Here is a 19,966-nt window from a genome sequence, read left to right as displayed (position 1 = left end):
AAGACAGTATTTCATCAAAGAGGATATACAGGTGTCAAGAAAATACAGGAAAAGGTGTTCACTATCACTAAGGGAATTGCAAATTCAAGCCACAATGAGGGTGATACTCTACCTACAGAATGGCTAAAATAAATAATGACAGCACAGAAAGCTGGTAACAATGTGAAGAAAATAGATCACTCAAATATTTTATGGGAATGTGAAATGTTACAGGGAATTTTTTGTAAAACTAATATACACTTACTGTAAACCCCAGCAATTGTCCTGTTGGTTGCTTTATCTAAGAGTAATGAAAATTCATGTTCACGTGAAAACCTATAAGCCAGTGTCCATAGCATCTTTATTTTTAGTATCCACAAACTGGAATCAGCCTAGATGCCCTTCAGTAAGTGAATGGTTTAATAAACTTTAGTACATACAAACCATAGATACTACCCAGCAACAAAAAAGAACAAACTATTGATACACACTAAACTGGAATGAATCTCTAGAGAATTATGCTGAGTGAAAAAAAGCCAATCCCAAAAGGTTATATATGATATGATTCTATTTATATAACATTTTTGGTTGGCAGAAATTTAGAATTGGGGGCAGATTAATCAAAGCTTATAGGTTTAATAGGGCCAGGGGAAGGACAGAGGCTGGGAAATGGGATCCTTGTATAGAAACTGTTGAGTCTCTTGACTATGGTAGTGAATACTGAACCTATACAGGGGATAAATTGTATAGAACTTAATACACATGTATAGACAAAGGAGTACATTAAAAGTGGAAAAACCTGAATAAGATAATGTAGATTATATCAATGTCAATACCTTGATTGTAATATACTATAGTTTTGCAAAATGTTACCATTGAAGGAAATGGGTGTACAAGGGATTGTATATTATTTTCTATCATTGTGAATTTATAATCATCTCGAAAATTGCGATTAGAAAAAGTGAATGGCTTAGGAAAAAGTTCTTTTCCTAATTAAAACAAAACAAAAAGTATATATCCTGGGAAGATAGTTGAGCATATCTGTAAGGAAGACCTGTTACTTTATATAAATAGCACATGATTGCTATGTACATTAAACTCAATTAGGAAGTAGTTACCAGTGGCAGTTCTGATTTATCTTTTTTCTTTGTTCGATTTTAAAATAAAGTATCCTATTTTAGCACCCATCTCCTCATTCAAAATAGACACCAAATGATGAGAGAAGAATTTTATATACAGGTTAAGAGTTAAAAAAAGAAAAAGGAGAATTCATAGTGCCATTCCTTGGGTACGCATTATAATTGCATTGTGTCTAGATTTTCTGCATTAACTATGAAATTGTAATAACTCATGTTAGAATTTTCTGTGTTCTCTTCTGAACTCTGAAAATTATAATCTAAAAACATGCAAATTAGGTTTTAAATAATAGTGAGGAGTAAGCTCTAGAAAATAAATCTATTATCTTCACTCTGGAATGATGAAAAACAGCCATAGTCAACCCAAAGCTAGTTTAGAAGCACGATACATGAGTAATTTAACATACTTAAGAGGATAGCTGTTGGTAACCAGAGCAAAATTTTTTGTGTATATTAATCATGGTACAGTATTTGTAGTATTTTGTTCCATTTTTATGATCCATAGTTTATTTTCTTTAATATGTAAAATATAGTTTGGCATGATGTTTCATAATCTCCTACATCACATTAAGGTGAAGATAAATACATACAGCCACGTTAGCCCATCATTTATATAATTTATTTGTTCAGTGGGAGATGAATTGAAGCTAATTTTTATAACTGTCTAATCTTATTTATAATTAACCTGGAGCCATCTTGTTAAAAAGTGAATTAGGAAGCCACAGAAAATTATTATTATATAATTTTAACTGGCTTCTGGATTTGGAGGATAATGGTGGCTGCCTGAATCTGTATAGCTCTACACACTCTACCCCCAAAACCATAGACTAAAAGGAATACAGATAAAACCCAGGTAACCCATAAATTCTGCATTACTAGGAGACTAAGTACCCTAAACTTCAAATTACCTGTAAATAGCAAAATAATCACCACGTTCAACAGTGGAAAGCCTTTGAAACTATGAAATAGAGAAGAGATCGAAGGACGTAACAGAACAAAGACAAAACTCACCTTCAAAATGAGAAGGTACGATAGTACATGCCAAAAGAGTGAGTGCCAAATGGGACTCGGGTAGTTTATAGCACCAGCTACAGGGAAGGAGTTCTAGAGTGAGAAGAGGAATTTTGCCTTTGGGAGAGAAGTAGAGAAGCATGATGCATCTAGATGAGTCATAGTGGTCAAGAGAAAACAAGGACAAAGAGAAAAATTAAGTTTCCTGCAGAATGAAAGAAGACTTCAAGCTCTCCACTCCCATTACCCATTTAAGAACCTTTGCTTCACTAAGTTGATAAAAGTTTGAGGTACTCTCAAAATAAAGAATGCTGTCCACAAAATGTTGAGGTGGGTGGGGGAATCACATTTACACAGCACGGTTGTTAAAAGAAAACAAAGTATGTGTTAAAGCATTTCAGCTGATGAAAATCTACCCTGCTTAAAAAAAGAAAAAAGCTCTCAGGAAAATAACCACACATAAGAATACTGTAACACAGTACTCTAGACTAAATGAAATATTCTCAAAATAAAACTTGTTATCCAAAAATTTAAGGAGAGAAATTCAAAAAAAAGGAAGTACATTATGAATTGATCAAGCTCAGGAAAGAAATTGAAGAAAAAGACAAAACTATGAAATGAAGAATAAACTATAAAATGTTCAAGAGACTAGAACAGAATGGAAATCTAGAAGGGATATAGAATGAAAATGAAAGGAAAGTAAAAAGGACCTCAGAGAAAATGACTGAAAGGGAAGACTGGCAAAGGATGTCCAAGGAGTCTGAAGATTAAAACCATAACAGTAGAACAAAACTTAGGAACTACAAGTCAAGTAAAGTTTCTGGGAATAAGGGAAATTTCAGTCTACCTTTTGAAGGACCTACCATGTACTTGGAAAAACTAATGTAGAATACTCAACTCAGACATATTTTGGTAAACTGTTCAACTTTAAGTTAAACTGGGCTGGCATCATACTTCTGAAGAGCAGCATGCAAATCTGGCAACAGGATAGTAATTTCCAGAAACTCAAGAAAGTACGGGCCAAGGATTTGACACCTAGCCGAGTTTTTCTTTAATTATGGTGGCAATGATTAATTCCATTCTTGAACATGACTTACTGAATATTGTATCCATGAGCCTTCTTGAGTTTATTAGGGGATAAGCTCTAGCCACTGAAGAGATAGATCCCTGGGGAAGCTTCAGCAAAAGGACTATGAGCACTTAATATATTAAATTATAGAAACAAAGACTAAATGAACAAAGATAGGGACATAAGTAGAGAATAGTATATGTTAGAGTAGGAATATCATTCAAAAAAATGGAATGGGGAAAGTAAGTGAAAGAATGAGATCATAGACTGCTGAATGAGTAGGAGACAAAGGATAGCATTTAGTAAACCAGACACTAAAACCTTAAGTAAGAAAAAGGGAGAAAATGAAGATTAAGGGCATTAACAAAAGTATAAATTCATGAGAACAAAATTCTAACCTTTCTAAATACCAAAGGAAAATATAAAAGGTGTAGCAAAATTGTATATTGGAGACATATTGTATTGGAGATAACACAGTAAATATTACTCAATACACAGTAATTATAATAAATTAATTTTGATGAAACAAAACAATGTCATAGCAAATATGAATGTGCTTAAGTTTCCTACTAAAAAATGATTTTCAAGATGGTACATAAAACATATTAAAAATTGATTTAAGCAAGTATCCATTAGTGGATGCTAAATCTAGGGTGGAAAGTTTAAGACACAGAATTTTTGCATGGTCTCTAAATACCTCCTTTCAGATTGCATATTAGCTGGAAGGATAAAAGAGTATGTAGTGGAGAAGCTGGATAACACTTTGACCAGGTGGTTGAAGTTCATATCACCATAGGGAGGTTGGAGATATTATGGCCTGTGACGGTGATACCTCAGGACACATCATAACTTAAATGGTAGTCTAGCAAGGAATACATAGAACTTGAACCTAATTATGAGGAACATCAGACAAACCTAAATTGCAGACATTTTATAAATAACTGGGCTCCTCCAAAAACCATTTATGCCCTGAAAGGAAGAAAGGCTTTGAAACTGTTCCAGACAAAATGAATCTGAAGAGATGGCCAAATGTAATCTGTGATCCTGGATTCAGTTCTGTATTGGATGGGGAGAAATGCATTATTAGGATTGGGACAATTGACAGAATTGCAATATGGCAAAAGTACTTTTTATCAGTGGTAAATTTTCCTGAGTTTGATAACTCTAGTATTTATGTAAGAATAGTCTTCCTCCTAAAAAATCACATAGAACTATTAAGAGGGAAAGCATGATATGTAAACCTACTCTCACATGCTTTAGAAAAATATATGATGTGTGTGAGGGTGGTAGAATGATAAAGCAAGGGTAACAAAATATTAAAAGTTGGTGAGTCTGAGTAAATTATGAGAGTTTTCTTTAAACTTTTCTCTGAGTTTTAACTTAAAAAATTAGAAAAAGTGCTAGCTATGAACTGTAGCCAGAGACCAGTACACATCACACAGTTAAGTAGAATTTGAGTTCCATGATTGTCTCACTCTACACACCTCCCCTTGTTTTAAGATATTGAGTGTTTCAGTTTCTATGTGGAAAGCATGACTAATTTGATATCAGCCTATGCTAAGCTATATGATTTCTCTTCAAGCTTTTTCTGTGTTGCATTTTTACAGGATTTGCCTTTTTCATGCTTAAAATATACTTTAAAGAAAAAAAATCATTCTGAATGTGCCCCTTTCTGTGACCTCCAGTAAAATGCTTGGCCATGTGGGAAGAACCCCACTCTTTGATTCTCCTTCTCCTACCCCCCGCCCCTTGCTTCCTTGGATTTCTGAGAACAAAATAGGAGATGGGAGAGGTTAGAGGCATTTTAAAATCTTTTCATATTTTTTATTCTTATCCCAGAATGAACTGTATGTGGATAGTAGTTTTATTAGTATTGTCAGCTATTTTATGTTTTGCCAGGTCAAGCTCCTTTATCTTTTGAGAACAACATGTTCTGAATCAAAAGAAAAATATTTGAAGATATTTTGTCTTAATGATACAATTTTTTTCTTTGTATATAGTAAATGTGGTCAGTTCTGATTAGACCAAGTGTGAAGCGATCACAACAAATGAAACTGGAGATTATACAGTCCAACCTTAATTGTCGTATTAATGACAATTTATTTTTTATTGTGAAAAATCAGTGATTAAAAATTAAAAACTTTGGGCAGCCCCGGTGGCACAACGGGTTAGCGCCGCCTGCAGCCCAGGGTGTGATCCTGGAGACCCGAGATCGAGTCCCACAGTGGGTTCCCTGTGTGGAGCCTGCTTCTCCTTCCCTCTGCCGTTTCTCTACCCCCGCCTCTCTCTCTCTCTGTGTCTCTCATGAATAAATAAATAAAATCTTTACCAAAAAAATTAAAAATTTTATGCCCACTGATTCTTCACCAGTATTCATACTAAGTTTCTTGCTCCTGTCTTAAGGCTGTATGGAGAAAAGAGAACCATGTGGTTCCACTAGGTGAACAGTCCAGGAGCTCATAGATTTTCAAATGGAACAGTATCTGACATGCAGGGAGAAAGCTACCCAGTGTTTTCCAGTCTTTAGTGCAGTAGCAAATTATGGACTGATGCTAAATATGGTGGTAAATGATGGTTATTAGATTTTTTTTTTTTAGTGTATGGATAGTTTGAATTCAGAGTTCTCTGTTATTTATTGTACAGTTTATAAATGTCACCTTTTACAAGAAGATTGAAGTGATGCATGTAACTGCTTCTCTAAGAAGTATAGAATTTTTAATCTAAAGGCAGGATTTTTTTTTTTTAAGATTTTATTTATTCATGGGAGAGAGAGAGAGGCAGAGACATAGGCAGAGGGAGAAGCAGGTCCCATGCAAGGAGCCTGACGTGGGACTTGATCCTGGGACTCTAGGATCATGCCCTGGGCCTAAGGCAGGTGCCAAACTGCTGAGCCACCCAGAGATCCCCTAAAGGCAGGATTCTTACTAGATTATTTAGCCAATTCCACAATGTAAAGTCCATAAAAATTAGGTAGCGGTAACTGTGATGTGCAGTATTAGGAAAGACAGATTTTGTGCAGAATTAAGGCAATTATTTTGTTGCTCAGTTTTTATAATGACATTATGTTGCTGTTGATTTTTTTTTTCCTTTTTGCATTTTGAGTTCCTAATTTTCTAGCCATTCTACTTCTAAGTATTTTGATAATTGGAAAATTTTTACATTCAGGGCTTTGTCATTAATATTATAACACTTTTTAAGTAATTATAAAACAATTTTTTTTCTTACTAGGAAGAAGCACTGCATGCATTTATTCAGCCAGAGATCCTGGATGGCCCAAATCAGTACTTTTGTGAACGTTGTAAGAAGAAATGTGATGCACGAAAGGTAGATGCCATGTAGAAATTAATACTAAACTATCTGAGATTATATTCAATATTCAATAGGTCCCTTTTTTTTTTAGGGTCTTCGGTTTTTGCATTTCCCTTATCTGCTCACCTTACAGTTGAAAAGGTTTGATTTTGATTATACAACCATGCACAGGATTAAATTGAATGATCGGATGACATTCCCTGAAGAGCTAGATATGAGTACGTTTATTGACGTTGAAGATGAGGTAAGATACTTATTCATATTTTTTTGTTAAAAAACATTAGTCAATTCATTTTGATTGATCATGTGTTTAAAAGAGCTATTTGGGGTAAAACACCGGTAGTGTTTAGAGTGTCTTCTTGATAGAAGATATTCCTTTCCTCCCGTATTTTATAATGCCAAGTTCTATAAAAAGATCTAGATTTGTATAAGCTTTTTTGTCCACCATAAATTATATGTATGATATTCTTTTTTGATCAGAATAACTTACGATATTCTTTGAAAAGATAAAAAGGATCTCAAACTCTGGAATTATTTCTTTAAATATGAGCGATAATCTTAGATTTATAATTTAATTAGCAAAACAAACCAATCTAGAGGTGGGCTGCACTGTGCTTCTGGTATGTAGTAAACAGAACACATGTCAGTGAAAAAATGAGCAAATTGGGTAGTATGGCCTCTATTTCTTGTATTTATCTTAGTGTCTTTTTCAAGGACTACTAACTTTTTCAAGTTAAAGTTTGCCACCTCTTAAATAGGCCAGGCTAGAAAGCTAGAAAATAAAGGCATTTTGTCTGTTTTCCCTTTTTAGTTAGTTTTTTAGTTAAAACGTTAAATATTTTGAGAATGGGAATTTGAAGGACACCAGTAATGCTTATCATTTTCTTCTACTCATTAACCCCCCCCCCCATGTTTTCTGGTTCCCCTAACCTTATTCAGTAGAAGATTCTTAATGTCCCACTCTATTTGGAAACTTCTGATTTCATTATAGATTGTAAATTATAATTACAATCACTGGACATAGTTGTTAGTGATAAATCTTTATATTTTTCAAAACCATCATGAGTCGTTAGTTTCTGATCGGACCTGATCACTGTAGTTATAAAAATACCTCTTTCCAAAAGCTCAGAAATGAGCTTAATTAAGTTTAGTTAGTGCTGTTAAGTATTAAGAGATAATGTAGTATAGAAAAGCAACCTTTCTGAGCCTTACTTTCTCTGTTAAGTAAGGACAATAATTGCTTTGTATGGCTTTTATAAAAAGAGAACTCTTTAAATAAAGTAGACGTTCATGGAGTGGTATCTATGACCAGGTTTACATTTTGAAACATTTAATTTAAAATAGTATTTCCAGGGCTCCTGGATGGCTCAGTTGGTTGGGCATCTGCCGTCAGCTTTGGGTCATGATCCCGGGATCCTGGGATCAAGCCCCACATCAGGCTCCCTGCTCGGTGGGGAGTCTGCTTCTCCCTCTGCCTCTCCCCCAGCTAGTGCTCTCTCCCTCACACACACTCTCTCAAATAAAAAAATAAAATCTTTAAAAAATAAAATAGTATTTCCAACAGTTGTGCTTAAGCTAAGGACTCTCTGCAAAGTATATACCAGGTTTAAAGTAGACATAGTCTTTATAGGAGTCCACACAAACAGAGATCAGTCAGGATTGGATTGGTTTTTCTATATGTACCTAATATATTTCTTGTAAAAGGAGATCTACAAATAAAGATAACCTAGATATAATTTGACAGGAACTTTTAGGAAGTTCTAGGTGCATTTGTTGGGAGAAGAGATGTTCCAGCCTCGAGGAAGGTCAGGAATGATCTCTTTGGACTTAGTGTAGAGTTCTAGAGTGGGTTTTCACTTTGAACCAAACTTTATTGAGGAGTGAAGACTATATTATATGTTAGATGCAATCCATACAACAAAGTTCTTGGCAAAAAGTTGGTGCTTATTATTATATATTGCTTAGTTAATTTAGGAACTCCTGTACAACCTGTTAAGAGCCTACATCTTAGAGATGAATTCTCAAACTATTAAAAATATTTTAGGTATGTATATTAAAAATTTTAAAGGGGCAGGGAGTTTTTGGGGGATTTCTAAGAAGTAGAGTCCTTCAAATAAAATTTGCATGAGAGGGGTTTAAAAATCATAAAAGCACAAAAGAGTATGATTTTTTTGTTGTTATATTTCTACCTCTATGCACTAGAATATAAAGTTGTTGTGAATAGATACAATGTTGTTTTTCTTTCTAATTATCTATAATACCTACCACAGTGATAAATTGAACTTTTTGTTCAAGAAAAGAAATGATATTCTTTTGGGATTTGAGAACAAAAGCTCACTTTGGTACTTATGTTCTCTGCTTTTATTATTATTATTATTTTTGTTCTCTGCTTTTCTAGACTTTGATGAAAGACGGTAATTTAATTACTTTGCAACTATAAACATAAATGGGGTTTAATTAGAAATCTGAATCACTAATTCATTGTATTTAAATTTTAAGGATTGATGGAGATGCTTTTACAATACACTGTTTTGGCTTAATTTTACTAAAGGACTCAGAGAAGACAAATTTATTTAAAATAAATACTTTTATTAATAATATCTGAACTTACATGAAAAAGTTAGCAGGTAGACAAAATATTTTGCTGTGTATGTGTTTTCCCTTTGTTCAGCTTGTAATTGTAAGATAATTATGTTTTATTAAGAAATCCCCTCAGACGGAAAGTTGCACAGACAGCGGGGCAGAAAATGAAGGCAGTTGTCACAGTGATCAAATGAGCAATGATTTCTCGAATGATGATGGTGTTGATGAAGGGATCTGCCTTGAAAGTAATAGTGGAACTGAAAAGATTTCAAAACCTGGCCTTGAGAAGGTACCTTTTATAGTTTATGGGTTTTAGTTGAAAGAATAAAATAATCTCCTAGCCGCTGTATAATTCTGTAGCTACTGTGACCAATAAATTCTCTTTAAGAAAAGTAACTTTTGAAAAGGAATACCTTTTAAAAGATTTTCTTATGCATATATGTGATCATAATTATACTTTAGGAAAAGGTACTTATAGGCAGGGGCATGAATTTCTGAGAGGCTCAACTATAGCTATGTGACCAACCTGAGTGGTGGTACGGAAAGGGTGTTTAGTGGTCGGGAAACCACTCTGCCTTTAAAGCTGCACCTAGCCTCTAAATCTTAATATCAAAGTCTTCTCATTTAGCGAAATGAAAGTATTAGGCTAGACCTGTTGATTTAAAAAATTTTGGATGTGTACTCCTTATGAAATAGAACCAATCTTTTAGAGATGGGGGAAAGCTAAAGCCCTCAGCCTCCCTCCCCTCCCCATGACAGCCCTTAAGACACTTTAAAAAATGATATAGTTCAAGGGCCCCTAGGTGCCTCAGTGGTTGAGCATCTGTCTTTGGCTCAGGTCATGATCCCGGGGTTCTAGGATTGAGTCCTGCATTGGGACACAGGGAGCCTGCTTCTCCCTTGCCTATGTCTCTGCCTCTCTCTCTCTGTGTGTCTCTCATGAATAAATTTTTAAAAATGGTACAATTCCATGCCTCTCCCTCTGCCTGTGTGTCTGCCTCTTTCTCTGTGTCTCTCATGAATAAATAAATTTTTAAAAAATGATATAGTTCCATGGATTATAATTTGACAACTACTGGACTTGATAATCTGTCATAAAATCTTTTATGTCACTGTGTTAGTGATTTTTAAAGATTTTATCAAACTATTTCTTTCGTATTCATATAATCTGCTTTACTGAGGGGAGAGTTATAGGTCAGGTATCTTCAGCATGTGTGAATTGTGAATCACTAGCCTGAAGACTGATCAGTAGTTCAAGTCTTGCAGAGTCCTATTAACAGTATTTAAGAATGGCATTTCTCTTACATAAATCTATTTTTAGACCAAGACCATTATTCTAACTACTATTGTCATTATCCTTTACTTTCTAAAATTATCTGTTTCAGGGCATATAGGTAGGTGATCATGAATTGCTATGTATGAATAACGTTATGGACACATCATAGCTTAGTATAAAGAACATTGTATCCAGTATGGATTGGCAAATGATTCCCTGCCTGTTTTTCTACATAAACAGTTATGTCTGGGGTGTTTTGTTTTGTCTTTTGGGTTTGTTTGTTTTTTTTTTTTGGTCTTACTGCTAAGTAAGACTTCTTACACAGTATTGAATAAGAGTGGTAAGAGAGGACATTCTTGCCTTGTTTCCAGTCTTAGGAGGAAAGTGTTCAGTTTCTCACCATCAAGTGTGACGTATTCCTAAGTTTATTTGTAGGTATTCTTTATCAGGTTGAGGTTTCCCTCTTCCTAGTTTCTTTAGAGTTTTTATAATGAATATAACTATTGGATTTTGTGGAATTATTTTTCTGTCGATTGATAGGATCATGTAATTTTTCTTCTTTAGCCTATATTACATAGATTGATTTTCTAATGTTGAACTATCTCTGCATACTTGAGAAACCAGTAGATCACTGTATCACAGATATTACATAAATACATACAGATATAACATAAATACATTAGATGTTCCAAATCATTTTGTCACTCAGCTCTTTTACAAAGAAAATAGAATAATCTTACTTGAATAAAAACAACTATGTTATTTGGGACTTCTTCATCTTGACTGTACATATCAGAACAGTCTTCCATTTAGCACCTGCTTCTAAAATTTCAGACTATTGTTTTCTTACATAAATAACATTGTATTTCAGATGTACATAGTTCCAGAGGTTATAACATAAGTAAAATGTGAAGGAATGCACTGAAAGAAACTGTCTTATATGAAATTATGTGGTGACTTGCCATTTTAATGATCTAAGAGAAAAGTGTACCTACAATAAATAGCTAAGACAGCCAACATGTTATTTTATTTTGTATTAATAGATAATAGGAAATATACAAATAAAGGTTTTATATTTTTCCTCTTTTGAGTTACTTTTATTTTTCCCCCCTCAGAATTCCTTGATCTATGAGCTCTTCTCCGTTATGGTTCATTCAGGGAGTGCTGCTGGTGGCCATTATTATGCTTGTATAAAGTCCTTCAGTGATGAACAGTGGTACAGCTTCAATGATCAACATGTCAGCAGGGTAAGGAGGGTTTTTTTTTTTTTTTAAGATTATTCTGAAAGACAGGAGTAGAGATGTTTCTAATTAAAAGCAGGGTTTATTAAAAATGGGAGACTTTGTCCAGTGAAGCGTTTTAAGACACATGCTAAGTCAGTCTTTTGTTTTGGTTTTCAGTGAATATCCTAGTTTGTGTTCATAATTACTTCTTTTGTTTTGTTTGAGGCTTGATGAGTGTTTCCAGAGATAGACTCCCCCCTCCCTTTTTTTTCTCTCTGAGCTGTCATGCAGGCTACCTGTTGAGGAGCACTAGACCTGATTGGTAGCGGCCACTGATTGTGATTAGATTTTGTGAATTGGTAGTTGTGTGGTCCATTTAACTGAGGTTAAAAATCGGCTTACCTGTTGACACAGAGGTGATAGTATTATAAACTTTACAGAAAGGCAAATAATGTAATAACTTTTTAGATAACACAAGAGGACATTAAGAAAACACATGGTGGATCTTCAGGAAGCAGAGGATATTACTCAAGTGCTTTTGCAAGGTAAATAACTTCCTAATTTGTACTGCTTATAAATTAGAATTAATTACAGCTTCTCAACATTTTTTTTTTTAACCATGAAAGAGGTTTAACCTAGGGGTCAGCAAGCTATAACTCAAGGACCAAACCATGCCTGCCTCCAGTTTTTGGAAATAAAGTTTTATTGGAACACCAGTGTACTCATTTGTTAAGTATTGTGTGCTGATCTTTTCCTTTAACCACAGAGTTAAATAACTGCAACACAGAAATATGGCCCAGAAAAAATTTGCTGACTCCTAACTCAGTTATATTAATTGTTATAAGACAGAAGTTTTTCAAAGAGGAGATGTGGAAATCTCATAAATTCATTGCTAAGAACAAAGTACATTTTTCCTTTTTTTCTAGAATATTTTAAGCTTGAACCTACGAACAGTTACATGGTGTTCTAGTTGTTTGAAATAACAAAAAACTATTTAAAAAAAATATTGGTGCTAGGAAATGGAACCTTTACATCTCCATTTTGTTGACATTAATTTTTTTATATTTCTACTAGCTCCACAAATGCATATATGCTGATATATAGACTGAAGGATCCAGCACGAAATGCAAGTATGTCAATATGCAGTTATTTGATTTTAATCTGTACTAATTTCTCCTTGCAAGTTTTGCAAACCTTAGATAACTACTTTTATCTTTATTTTTTTATTTTTATCTGTTCATGATAGAGAGAGAGGCAGAGACACAGGCAGAGGGAGAAGCAGGCTCCATGCTAGGAGCCTAATGCAGGACTCAATCCCGGGACTCCTGGATCATGCCCTGGGCCAAAGGCAGGCACTAAACCGCTGAGCCACCCAGGGATCCCTGATAACTACTTTTAAATGATAGGATGATTAAGTTTTTTTATGCCCAGAAAAATTAATTATAAAGACTGTCATGAGGGACCCCTGGGTGGCTCAACAGTTGAGTGTCCGCCTTAGTCCCGGGTCTGACAGTTGAGTCCCCCCAGGGAACCTGCTTCTTTCTCTATGTCTCTGCCTCTCTCTGTGTGTCTCTCATGAATACATAAATAAAATCTTAAAAAAAAAAAAAAAAAAGCCAAAAACTAAAAGACTGTCATGAGATAATACCAAGTGGCAAAAACACTTGGAAAAAAGTTGAAATGTTTTTTAATACACTAAGAGACAAACTCTACATTAAAAAATTAGATATTTATTTACAGTAAGTATATTCAGTGATAACCCCTAGACCTGTGTAACAGTCATAATTTGCCATCTAGATGGCGTAGAGCTAGTTATTTAATTTTTCTAAATCTTAATTTCCACATCTGTAAAATGGGATTACAGTATTTTATAGGATTGTAATGAAAAGTTAAATGAGATAACAATATTTTTGTTACACCTGGTACATAGTAAAAACTCAAAATTAGCTATTATTTTAATTATAAGTTTTTGGGGTACTTTTGGGGTACATAAAGTTTTATGATTCTAGTATGTATCCTTTATTGTGTTTTAATTATATTGAGAATCCTCGAAATAATCCTGTATACACAGCATGCAGGTTTTCTTTTTTTCTCCTTTTTTATTTTTAATTAAAAAAATCGCAGTTTCCCTTTTTTCTTAATGCCAACTTCTGACTGAAGCAGTATTGCAAATAAGTACGGATGTGTGAGTGTACCTATAGATATATACACAAATGGTATGTTAACTCACATTTTTTTCACAATTGTTATAATCATTGTCCTTAATTTCAACATATTTCCCTTGTTTAGCAACTACCATACTGTAAAATTTATTTTAGGTAGTGCGATGTTTTGTTTACATTTTTGTAAACTCATTATGTTTTAAATTCAGTTGGTCAAGGCTTAGGACTTAATTTATCTTTTCACTAGTGATAATTCAGAGTCTGGAGTCTGTCATATAGTGACTGTTTAATAATTTACTATAAAATTAATGGGGTTGTGAAAAAGGAAATTATAACAAGAAGTCATTTCAAAACAGATTTCAGAGTAGTCATTCTGACTTTACAGATAAAATAATAATACTCCACGGATAAACTTGTCCAAAGTCATAGCTTCCTGGAGGTAGAGCCAGGATTGTAGTTTGTGTGTTCTCTGTAGCACCCAGCATTCCACAGGTTTCCCTTCATTAGGTCAGTAACATAGCTTTCCTTGATTACTCCCCTTAAGCTGTAGTTTTGTGATGAAGCACCAGAGGGCGCGCGGTGTATGATTTGGAGTATTTTTACAACACCTAGAGCTCATTTCTAGAAATAGTGGATTTTTACCTTCCACAGGGATGTGATTTATATATATATATAAAATATATTTTTTTATATATACATATATGTATATATAACATGCATATGTATATATAACATATATGTTATATATGCATATGTTATATACATACATACATACATACATATGTGTTGTTATCCCTATTTAATGCCTGGTAATCATTGGCTTTATTAAATAGTGTCATAATCTCATATTGTCGCTTTTAATGCTTTGAGTTACATAAAATTTTGTGGATAGAAGGTAGCTAAAAGATTGCTTTGAGAACAAAGGAAAGAGGAGTGTATTAGTGAGTAATAATAAGCAAATAGCATTTGTAATAGCAGCAGCAGCAACAATATTTATTGCATTTTATTATATTCCAGGTAATTACTCTGTGGGATAGGTGCTGAAGGTGCTAATAAGCTGAAGAAACTGTGGTCTGGACAAGTAAACTTGCCCAGGGTCACATGGTTTCATGGTGATAGCACAATTTGAAATTAGAAATGATTTTATTTCCAAGTTTCAGAGAGGCTTTTTCAATCTAAAAGTCTTAATCTTCATGTTACAGTTGTCCTGGAGCCAAGAGATACTATGGATTAAATATATGGCTTTTTAAAATATGAGACCTAACCTTATGTCATTATCAACTACCTCTTTACCCCTGTCTGGAAGAAGCTGATGTTCCAAGTTGAGAGATTGATGGAACTGAGATATATTTTGATGAGAGCAGTTATAGAAGTATATACTATGGAAACATAGTAGAACAAAATTAAGTAAAGGAAGATCAATTTTCAGTGACTCTGTCTTACCGTGTTTTTATTACAATAGAATTTCTAGAAGTAGATGAATATCCAGAACATATTAAAAACTTGGTGCAGAGAGAGAGAGAATTGGAAGAACAAGAAAAAAGACAACGAGAAATTGAGCGCAATACATGCAAGGTTAGATTTCATAATTTTACTTTGAATTAAAAAGTGCTATTGAATTTTGCTTGATTGCAATTCTCATAACAAATTCATTGAGTTGATTCTGTAGACAGTTATGCTATCATCATTAAGCAATGTAACCAACTATATTACTGTGAGGTAACTTATGGTTTTGTTTTATATGTTCATAAACACTAACATGTAGTGATAATACTCAGTGCTGGTAAGGTTACAGTGATATGAACATTATCACATTCTGCCACAAGAATAATAAACTGGTAAAAACCTTACTGCATAGAAATTGAGTAAAATTTATCAAGAGCCTTAAGCAAATTCATATATTTTTATATAATTTTCTTAAGGAAATACCTAATGAGATAACCACACATGCTATACAAACTTTGACCACAAGGACATTCATCACAATATTTTCCAAAGTAGAGAAAAATTTGAAACACCTAACTATATATCAGTAGGAGAATGATTATTTAAGTTGTGATATGTGCTTACCAAGAAATGTACAGTTGTTAAAATTAATGTTTTTTAATTCTTTTTTTAATGAGACATAGTCACTATCAATTACTGAGAAAAATAGACACAGGAGAGAATGATCTCAATTATGTTTTTTAAAAATTACAATATTTGGGGGTTCCTGGGAGGGTTGGTTAGTTAAGCAACAGACTCTTAATTTTGGCTTAGGTTGTGATCTCAGGGTCATGAGATTGAGCCCCCTGTTGGGCTCTACACTTGACTGGGAGTCTGCTGGAGATGCGCTCTCTCTTTGCCCCTCCCCCTGCCCACTCTCTTTCACTCACTCTGTCTAAAATAAGTAAATCTTTAAAATATTGCTGTATTTTGACTATTAGGATAAAAATGCTGTCTACAAAAGAATTATGTTTTGATTGATGACCTGCTGAGGTGATGATGATATTTTCCATTTTCCAGATAAAGTTATTCTGTTTGCATCCTGTGAAACAAGTAATGATGGAAAATAAATTGGAGGTTCATAAGGATAAGACATTAAAAGAGGCAGTAGAAATGGCTTATAAGGTATGTCTAATTGTCCTATTTATATCGATATCTCAGATAACAGTATTAACATTTTTTCCAAAATTATTATTAGAGTTAGTAGTAATGCAAGCACTTGCAGTTATGTTCATAGCCCATTTACAGAATCTGTCTCTCTCAAGTGTGTAGTTCATACCTCTTCTATAGAACATAGAACAGATGCATTTGAGGAATTCATTACTCTGAAAGCCAGTTCAATTTTGTAGAACAAGAATTAGAGTTAGAAACAAAAATTTTTTTGTTCCTTTCATTAATTTAGCAGATATGTATTGAGAGCCTCCCCACAATTTGCAATTATGTTATGGTTTAGATGCTATAAAGTAAATCAGTAATATATTCAGATTATTTCTTCTGATACATTAACCAGGAGAAGGAAGCAGCTATGCAGAAAGTTAGGGAAGAATATTTTAATAGAGACGACAGCATGTGTAAAAACTGAAATGAGGACTTGGCTGGCATAATCAGAAAACTGAAAAAGGGAACAGTATATTCAGAGTGGCTTGACTGAGAATAGAATAGCATGAAATCAAATTAGAGACTTTGTATGAGTAGAAGTTTGCAATTTATTCTAAGAATAATGGGAAATTATTAGGGTTTTGAAAGGCATTTAGAAAAGGAAGCATTCTTTAATCAGCTTGTTCTAAATGTCATCTGTAATACTTGACAAAAATATCTTTTGCCCATTCCATATAAATATTAACATCACTGAACTGAAACTAAAGTAATTAGTTAGGGAAAAAATGGCATACTACATCATTTCATTTATAATTTATGTGTAGAACCAATGAGAGAACTAAAGGTAGTACACAAGATAGCTGACATTGTTTCTTAAAGTGTGATTCATATTTGATTGTATGACTATTCTAATTAATGCCACTGTTCCTTACTAAACTATAAGTGATTACAATGGCAAAGAGTGTTTTGGTTTGGCTCACAATCGCATTTCTAGTACTTTACCTGGTATGCAGAAGAATCAGAATTTGGATGGGTATGTGGATGAGTAAATGAATGACCAAATAGTAAAATGGATGGATGGTTCTAGATTTACCTCATTAAAAGTAAAAATCCTTTAAACACAGTGATGGACTCTAAGTATCATCTTTGCAAAACAATAGTGAAGCCAAATGAGACTAAAATGGAGGAAACATCTTAATTAAACTGTTTTACAATTAGTGATAGCAGTAACAGTAGTTTATGTATTCCAGCAGTTTTTAATCCAGGAAGGAAAAAAATGTCTTAAAAATAAGAAGTAAAAGTTCATAAATAGTCAAATGGAAGAGAGAAATAAGTCAATCTTATGTACCAGAAAGAGAGCTCTATCTTTGGGGAGAATTGAGGGTGAATAAAGGTCAGTGGGGACACACCGCAAGGCTTACTGTTTTTCTTAAAAATCAGTAATAATAATAATAATAATCACAGACCATAAATAAGTATAAAATACTTTGAAGTAATCCCATGTGTCTCCAGGCCATTTATTTTTCACTTAAGAGATGTTGCATCCATAGTATGTCATCTACCAGTGATGTGAGCTAGGGAGAAATTGATGAAATTCCTGTGCCCTGAACCATAGGGACTCTGGAGGCTCATCTGGAAAGGGAGTTGCAGAGTGGTACATGGGAGACACCAAAATTGTGGCCTCTGTGGTGGCTCTCCGAGGCATGCTGTTCCCCTGCGCTTAGCAGAATGGTTAAACCCAAACATGTGAGCTGCCAGTTCTTCTCCAGGTTGGGTTAAACAGAAGCCTCATATTCTCACTGGTGATTCTCCCGTGTTCCAGTTTAGCGATTATAGAGCAGTAGCTTATAACACATAGATTTTTAATCTATCTAAAGTTTAGAATGTTAACTTTCTTTAAAACCAGATATGTCTTTAAAATTTGTTGGTGCATAAATTGTATGATTTGGGGGATAAGAAATAATGATTATTTAAAAATAGCATTGGCATTGTGCCTTTAACTTTGATGTCTTTGGCTTTGATGCAAATCATAAATTCATGAATTTTGTTAGGAGCTATTGGTAGTGCAGTTAAACATCAGACTAAAATACTGTATATATTTTTTTCTTGTTTCTTGGGCATTGTTTCCTTTTAGATGATGGATTTAGAAGAGGTCATACCCATGGATTGCTGTCGCCTTGTTAAATATGATGAGTTTCATGATTATCTTGAACGATCATATGAAGGAGAAGAAGATACACCAATGGGACTTCTACTAGGAGGAGTCAAGTCAACATATATGTTTGATCTGCTACTGGAGACGAGAAAGCCTGATCAAGTTTTCCAGTCTTATAAACCTGGAGGTAAAGAATTTTATGGTATTTTTAAGTTGTACTAAACTTAAAATTTGCATAAGAAGGTTTTTTGCTACTAAAAATGAGTTTAATTTTAAATTTTATATGTTCTTAAAATGCAGAATAATTTTAATAGGTTAGGAAGTAGTCAGCAACAAGCTTGCCAATGAGGTTCTAGATTACTTTCAAAGAGCTATACACAAAATTTTTTTAAATAGGGTTTTTTTTTTTAAGCTTATAATTTTCAGTGGGATTTTTCTCTTTTAGTACTCCCTTCTCTCCTCCTGTTTCCCAACCCTCTCTATTTATAGGAGAGACCCTGGTCCAAGAAAAGCATATTCCCATAAAGTTTCAGAAGTAGAGTCTATTTTTCAGGGCCTCCTTGAAGAGGTGGTTTCATAAGCCATCACTGCCAACACTTTTTATTTTTCTCCATACTCTCCAGGGACTTCAGCTTTTTGTTTTGTTTTCATTAAAATCTAGCACATTCCTCAATATCTTGGTTGTTTTTTTCTTTGCTTGAGACTGATCTTAAAAGCAAATGACCACACCCCTAGCTGTACCAGGAGTAGTCCCTAAAGACAGTTACATGTCCAAAGTCTTCTAATAATCACTATATGTAAACTGTAACAAATAGAAGACAATCAAAACGTTTAGTGAATTCTTACTATTGTTGTTGTGACCCTAAATCCCTTGCATTTATTGTTAATCAGAATTCAGACTTATATTCTCTACTTTTATTCCTAAAATTTGAACTTATAAAACCTTCTACTCTTTCAAATTCTGTTCCTCTTTGGATCGATCCTACATATCTCTCCTCTCTCTCTCTCTCTCTAATCAGGGCTCCTCTTTTCTAAGTAGATTAAGTACCATATTCTCTAAAGGGCTTCATCAGTCAGACTCTGCTCTATTTATTTTTTAAAAAATATTTATTCATGAGAGACACAGAGCGAGAGAGGCACAGACACAGGCAGAGGGAGAAGCAGGCTCCACCCAGGGAGCCTAACGCGGGACTCGATCCCAGGTCTCCAGGATCACGCCCTGGGCTGAAGGTGGCGCTAAACCACTGGGCCACCAGGGCTGCCCTCTGCTCTGTTTATAAAGAGTTCCTTTGGAGCATTTCCTTGCAGGTGATTTTTGGACTAGCTAACAAAAATTATGATTACAAGTGTAACACAAGTCAGGAATAAAACCACTTTTTAACAAGAACTCTCCATGTGAGTATGGATTGTAAAATTAGGATTTTACTATCCAAATATGGATTGATAAAGAATTCTTTATTTATAAATAATTAATTTTAGA

General features: G+C 34.0%; 1 protein-coding gene across 4 annotated transcripts in view; it reads left to right on the top strand.

The window, feature by feature from the left end:
* USP47 (ubiquitin specific peptidase 47) overlaps nt 1-19,966 on the top strand; it is a 117,520-nt gene that overhangs the window by 77,799 nt on the left and 19,755 nt on the right. For all 4 annotated transcript variants that reach the window (XM_072794059.1, XM_072794060.1, XM_072794062.1 and 1 more), the window contains 9 exons: nt 6,424-6,519; nt 6,596-6,748; nt 9,209-9,376; nt 11,479-11,610; nt 12,055-12,131; nt 12,661-12,716; nt 15,211-15,323; nt 16,254-16,358; nt 18,466-18,673. In XM_072794059.1, the coding sequence (XP_072650160.1) occupies nt 6,424-6,519; nt 6,596-6,748; nt 9,209-9,376; nt 11,479-11,610; nt 12,055-12,131; nt 12,661-12,716; nt 15,211-15,323; nt 16,254-16,358; nt 18,466-18,673 (1,108 nt within the window). The remainder of the gene's footprint in view (nt 1-6,423; nt 6,520-6,595; nt 6,749-9,208; nt 9,377-11,478; nt 11,611-12,054; nt 12,132-12,660; nt 12,717-15,210; nt 15,324-16,253; nt 16,359-18,465; nt 18,674-19,966) is intronic.

This window comes from Canis lupus, chromosome 23 (assembly GCF_048164855.1).
Source record: "Canis lupus baileyi chromosome 23, mCanLup2.hap1, whole genome shotgun sequence".
Lineage (NCBI taxonomy): Eukaryota > Metazoa > Chordata > Mammalia > Carnivora > Canidae > Canis > Canis lupus.
This window is presented reverse-complemented; position numbering and strand designations above follow the sequence as displayed.